General features: G+C 37.3%; 1 protein-coding gene across 1 annotated transcript in view; it reads left to right on the top strand.

Moving 5' to 3' along the window:
- The window catches only part of LOC106870289 (uncharacterized), a 304057-nt gene extending 297523 nt beyond the window's left edge, over positions 1–6534 (top strand). Inside the window, exon 2 of the mRNA XM_014916311.2 lies at positions 6119–6534. Coding sequence (XP_014771797.1) covers positions 6119–6394 — 276 coding nt within the window. The 3' untranslated portion in view covers positions 6395–6534. The remainder of the gene's footprint in view (positions 1–6118) is intronic.
- Positions 6535–6585: the final 51 nt, after the last annotated feature.

Genomic DNA, 6585 nt, shown 5'->3' with positions numbered 1-6585 from the left:
TGTGTGTGTGTGTGTGTGTGTGTGTGTGTGCGCGTATTAAGAATGAGTTAGTGGCTCACTCCGTTGTTATTCAGTGGTTTCAAGCCCGTGAAGAGTTTTGTGTGCATCAACTAATTAATTCCTAATAAATATAAACTTTACCACATGCATTGAGTGCTTTCATATTTTGAACAAATATACACGTATATATGCGCGCACGCACGCACACACACACACACACATACATACATACATACATACATACATACATACATACATACATACACGCACACATAGATAGATAGATAGATAGATAGATAGATAGATAGATAGATAGATAGATAGATAGATAGATAGATAAAGTATGTGTTGATTGACTTCGTTGCTAATTAGAATTTGGTTCACGCATAGAGGTATGTTTACATCAACTAATTTGCAATGAATACATACCGTATAACATGTTGAATACATTTTCACTTGCTTAAACAAGATCATACATATATGTATGCATGTATGTATGTATGTATGTATATGTATATGTATGTATAAGTGTGCGTGCGTATGTGTGTGTGTGTAAGTATATGTGTGTGTGTATTTATGGATATATGTGCATGTGTGTTCTCTTCAATTTTTAATTATTTGAAATCTTCCTGTAAATGAGGAGCTGGTTTCGAGCAAAGATGAAAAACTTCATCACTGGAATGTAGATAACAAAAGCAAATTCACGTTTGAAACTTGAGAAAAGTCTTGCATGTATGCATGTATGTATGCATGTATGTCTGCCTGTATGTGTGTCTCCATGTACATATGTTCATGAGCATGCTATAGAATACGTCGGGTTTTTTTTTCTTTTTCCACTTCATTTTAGTTCTTGTACGTCAAAGCAGAGAAAAAAAATTATAAAAAAAAGAAATAAAAGCTAGAGAGAAAGAAAGAAAAACAGAAAAAATATAGAATGCAAATATGGAAAAAAGGAAACTTCAAGAATGTGTGTGTGTGTGTGTGTGTGTGTGTGTGTGTGTGTGTGTGTGTGAGAGAGAGAGAGAGAGAACTAATAAAAACCGAGACAAGTTCCACAGTTAGGTTGTGAGAAAGAGGCGAGATATATTTTAAAGTTGTTGGGAGCCAATACAGAAGCCTCGGTTTCAAGTGAAAAGCAAGGGTTAAATGTCAAGTCTTGTTGCTTGACTTGATAAAATAGTTAATTTGTTGCACTTGTGTTCATAGATAGACATGGGCATCGAGTGAGATTTTATCAAAGAAACATTAGTGGGCGATATTTGAAGTGAATTATGGAAGAAATTGCTTAGGGATGTAAAGGAAAAGAGGATTGGAAAAAAAAAGTAAAAAGACTGTATGGGAGAATAATGGAACTTGCGGCTGTATCTGGTGGAAAAAATTGTTGATAAGAGGATTAAATGAAAAGAAAAATTATTGAGACGAGAAATAAATTTTATCTGCATCGCTCTTCTTACAATTCTATTTACATGTTCAGAAGAATTGATACAATATTAATCAAAAAGTTAAAGAATGAAGAATTTTTTTTGTCTTGTTTTTATTTCAACTCCGTGGTCAGTATTTGTATATATTTTACACTACTAATATCAGGAAAATTAAAACTTCTTACAATACCTATGATTCTGGATGAGACAGGTATATTGGAGAACAATGTTGTTTTCTAGATACTATGACATTTCGTTTGTGTGTGTGTGTGTGTAAAATTATTTTGGTTTGAGGAAGTGCGTGTTACCTGATGATTATAGTTAGATCGTGAATTCGATGATCGAAATGCATTGAGCGTTGTATCATTGAACGAGGCACTATTTCACGTTGCTCCAATACAACTCAGCTAAAAGTAAGTATCGGAGACACCTGAAGCTTAACACTGGGGTAAGATCTTGTACTCTCACTTTACTCTTTGAAATTTCGGTCGGTTTCTATGACATGCAAATGACAGAGATCGTAACATCCCTCCTGGAGAGGACGCCAGTTCATCTCGGGGTAACTCATTTACAGCTAAGTAGATTGCAATAACCTGAAAAGAACGATTTTGCTCAAGAACACAACGAGTCGCCCGGTCTGGGAATCGAAAATACGAATGCTAGATCGTGAATGCAACACTCTAACCACTAGGCCACGCGACTTCATTTTAAGTTTGAGACGAACATTAAAAATAGAAACCGGTTTGTTATCGAAACTTATCGTTTCTTCTGTGTACAGGAGGAACCGACCTCGGTACTGAGGATCTGTCAAAACACCGGTGCTTCCACTGTATTCTGTGGTCAAACATTTCCTTTTGTATGTCACCTATTAACAGATGTGTCTATTGAGCTGTTTAAAGTTTAAATGTGTCGGCCGTGTTCACTACATACTGGTAATGGCCAGATGTGAACCGCTTACACTTTAAGAGAAATAACCGCAGCTTATGTCGTGAAAAGAAAGGCCTCGTTTTGGACTCAACTTATTGATGGAATCATAGGAGCACCGTTATGATATACGGAATGTCTGGGAAATTTAAACCTAGACCATTTTCAGGGCTGACCATTGCTCATTTTTTCTAGAATGGAAAGAAAAATAATCAGATAATCATGAAACAGAAGAATCGACTCTAGAACATGTTTGATATATTTATCAACCCCGAGAAGATGAAAAGCAAATTTGTTCTTGGTAAGATTTGAATTCAAGGCATGAATATCCGAAACGATTATCGCACTGCAATCTGTCCGATGCTCTAATGACTCTGTCAATTTGCCAACTGTAAAAAAAAAAGCAGATAAAGGTATGCGGATCGGGGAAACATGGAAAGAGTTGCGTGCAATAATAATAACAAAAATAACAATGGTAATAACTATAACAACAGCAGAAAAGTTGATAACGAAGACATAAACAACGCTAACGGCTACAACTTAGTTCCCAACAACTGCAACATTAGCGAGAATAACAAATGCAACAGCACCACCACAAACAATACTTTATTAGTGACACTTCAGTTAGACGTGATGGGGGTGGGACGTTAATTTCATACTAAGCTATGAATGGTCTTTAATGAGTCTCAGGAATTATTGCATTTCACTAACTTTATTATATTATCGTAGTCAACGCCAGTTCACATGCTAGAATCGGTCACGCTAGGACTTTCTGTTTTGTTTATATTCTATTATTTTTTTTTCTTTTTAGTCTTCACCCTAGACCCTTCCGCTTCATCCTTATTCATCACACATTTATTGTGCAATCATGGAATATTCTCTCACGGTGAGGTCGTTCAACTTCCAAATATTCTCAACACCTTTAAAGAAGCTTTCTTCTTTTTTATTTACATAAACGTGCAAACTAATAATTTTTGGACAGTTGGAATGATGCAATTTGTAATATTTATGCTTCTTTTGTTGTTGTTTTATCCCTCCAGACTATTATTGATGTAAGTGAAGTAGAAATCACAAAACTTTGGATAAATTATTGATTTCTTAATTCTCAGCAGAAAATTTGGGTTGTTTTTTTCTTTATTTCTAATCTTTTATTTTTGACTTTTTTCAGTCATTGGTCTGCGGCCATACTGTGGCACCGCTTTGAAGGGTTTTAGTCGAACAGATCGACCTAAAACTTATATTTTTTTAAAGCCTGATACATATACTATCCCTCTCTTTGGCGAACTACTGAGTTACGTGGACGTAAACAAACTAACACCGGTTGTCAAACGGTGAGAGAACAAACACAGACACAAGTACACACGCATATATACACACACTCACATACTCACACGTGTGTGTGTGTGTGTGTAAATAAAAGACCCCCTTCGGTCATGAATAACCATGGGATTACACCTAGAAAGTTACCTCGCAAGACACATGTCCAAGCTAGGTTGTTTATGGAAAACTAGTAGTCGCCCATGCATACCACCCTTTCCTATCCATGCCACGGTTGTTATCCAAGGGAAAAGCAAAGGCCAATACAGCCTGGCACCAGTGACGTTACAACTCATTTCTACAGATGAGTGAACTGGAACAATGTGAAATAAAGTGTCTTACTCAAGAACACAACACACAGCCCGGTCTGGGAATCGAACTCATTACCTCATGATTGTGATCCCGACTCTCTAACCACTGAGCATATATATATCTGACGAGCTTCCACACAGTTTCTGTCTACCGAATTCACTCACAATGCATTGGTCGACCCAGGGATAGAGTAGAAGATACTTGCGCAAGGTGCTGTGTAGTGGTATTGAACACGAAATCACTAGGTTGCAAGCGAACTTCTTAACTACATAGTCATGCCTTGGATATTGTTGGTATACAGAGTTGACTTTACACAAATATTCTATTCGTAGTTGTTCATTTCCATCGATGCCGTCTGAATGACAAATGCAACTCCCATGAGGTTTCTATCATAGAATTATTAGGCACTTTACTACACAGTATCATAAGTACCTAGACATCATCTGTTTGTGTTAGAATCACGCTTTTAAAACAAAACATTCTCTTTGATAATTTGTATCTTGTATCTTTTACTTGTTTCAGTCATTTGACTGCGGCCATACTGGGGCACCGCCTCGAAAAATTTTTTGTCGAATTAATCGATTCCTGTACTTTTTTCAGCCTTACATATTCTACCGGTCTCTTTTGCCGAATGCTAAGTTACAGGGACGTAAACACACAACACCGGTTGTCAAGCGGTGATGGGGTGAAAGACACAATGACACACAAACATATATTATATATATATATATATATATTTATATATATATATATATATAAACACACACACACATATATACAACGATCTTCTTTCAGTTTTCGTCAACTAAATCCACTCACAAGGCTTTGGTCGGCCCGAAACTTTAGTAGAAGACAGTTGCCCAAGGGGCCACGCAGTGGGACTGAACCCGGAACTATGTGGTTGGGAAGCAATCTTCTTACTACACTGCTGCGCATATGTTCAAAACTCTTTCGTATCGATATAGCGATAGATATGGCTCCGATTCCCAAGTACTTAGTCTATTCTGAGGTGGAAATGAAGACTTTAAATAATCGCATATCTACTTAGTCACTAATGAAATTGCTTCGAAATACTTTTCTTTGGTAATATAATATAATTGTAGTGCTGCGAGCTGGCAGAATCGTTAGCGCGCCGAGTGATATGCTGAGAGGTATTTCGTCTGCCGTTACGTTCTGAGTTCAAATTCCACCGAGGTCGACTTTGCCTTTCATTCTTTCGGGGTCGATTAAATAAGTACCACTTACGCACTGAGGGCGATTCGATGTAATCGACTTAATCCCTTTGTCTGTCCTTGTTTGTCCTCTCTATATTTATCCCCCTGTGGGCAATAAAAAAATAAATATAATAATAACTCTTTCTAATTTTGGCAGAAGGCCGGCAGTTTTGAGATGGTGGGTGCACGTCGATTATAATGACCCCAATATTTATTTTATCGATTCCGAAAGGACGAAAGGCAAAGTCGACCTCGACGGCATTTGAAATCAGAACGAAAAGCCGGAAGAAATGCCGCTTAGCATTTTGACCGACGTACGAACGATTCTGCCAATACACCATCTTAATGTAATATAATAACAATAGAAGGGCGGCAAGCTGGCAGAATCATTAGCACGCCGGGCGAAATGCTTAGCGGTATTTCGTCTGCCGTTACGTTCTGAGTTCAAATTCCGCCGAGGTCGACTTTGCCTTTTATCCTTTCGGGGTCGGTTAATCCTTTTGTCTGTTCTTGTTTGTACCCTCTACGTTTAGCCTCCTGTGAGCAATAAAGAAATACATATAACAACAATAGGTATACTGAATATAGTGCTCAAATGCATTACAAAAAAAGTTAGCATAGGTTCTGCTGAGGCTCGAACTCACGACTTTATGCGTGTGAGGGAGACGTGATAACCACTATACCACAGAACACAGTTAATTCTAACATAATTTTGAAGGAATACGATCTTTACTACGCAGCGGGAATTAAATTGGTTTACTGGCAACTATCATTAAATTTTGACAACTGTCGACTGCACTAAATTACTTGCTTTATCGTAGATGAAAGATGGGTGTAATATGTAAATACTGCATCTTCGTTTTACTTTTATATGTTCTTCTTACTGTAATATCAACTAAAACTTTTATTTAATATTTTCTCTCTTTGCAGTATCGGACATGTGCAGAAGGTTGCTGTCCCCACGAATATTGTGCCTACCACCGAATATGCTACCCGAAAATACATTGCCATTTCGGCTGTCCAGATGGAAGCTGCCAGCACGGTGTCTGCTTGCCAGATCCACCGTGTCACAAGAGGGCCTGTGGTATGGGTAACAGTTGCTCAATGAATTTCAATCTCGGCTACAACACATGTCAATACAACCTGGACATTGGTAGCACATTATGTGTTGATCGGTATGGCCACGCGGTAACAAGCGCTCCTTGACAATAAAGTTGGTTTTCGTTCATACATCACATTCATTTAGGGATATCGTTTGATGAACATTTTCAACATATCATACACCGTGTACTTACGCTTACATATAAATACTCACATATACTCACATACTAATATATATATACATATATATAAACATATATAAACATATATATAAAATATATATATATATATATATA

Source organism: Octopus bimaculoides, chromosome 1, assembly GCF_001194135.2.
Source record: "Octopus bimaculoides isolate UCB-OBI-ISO-001 chromosome 1, ASM119413v2, whole genome shotgun sequence".
NCBI lineage: Eukaryota > Metazoa > Mollusca > Cephalopoda > Octopoda > Octopodidae > Octopus > Octopus bimaculoides.
Note: the sequence above shows the minus strand (reverse complement) of the source record. Positions and strands in the feature narration are given on the sequence as shown.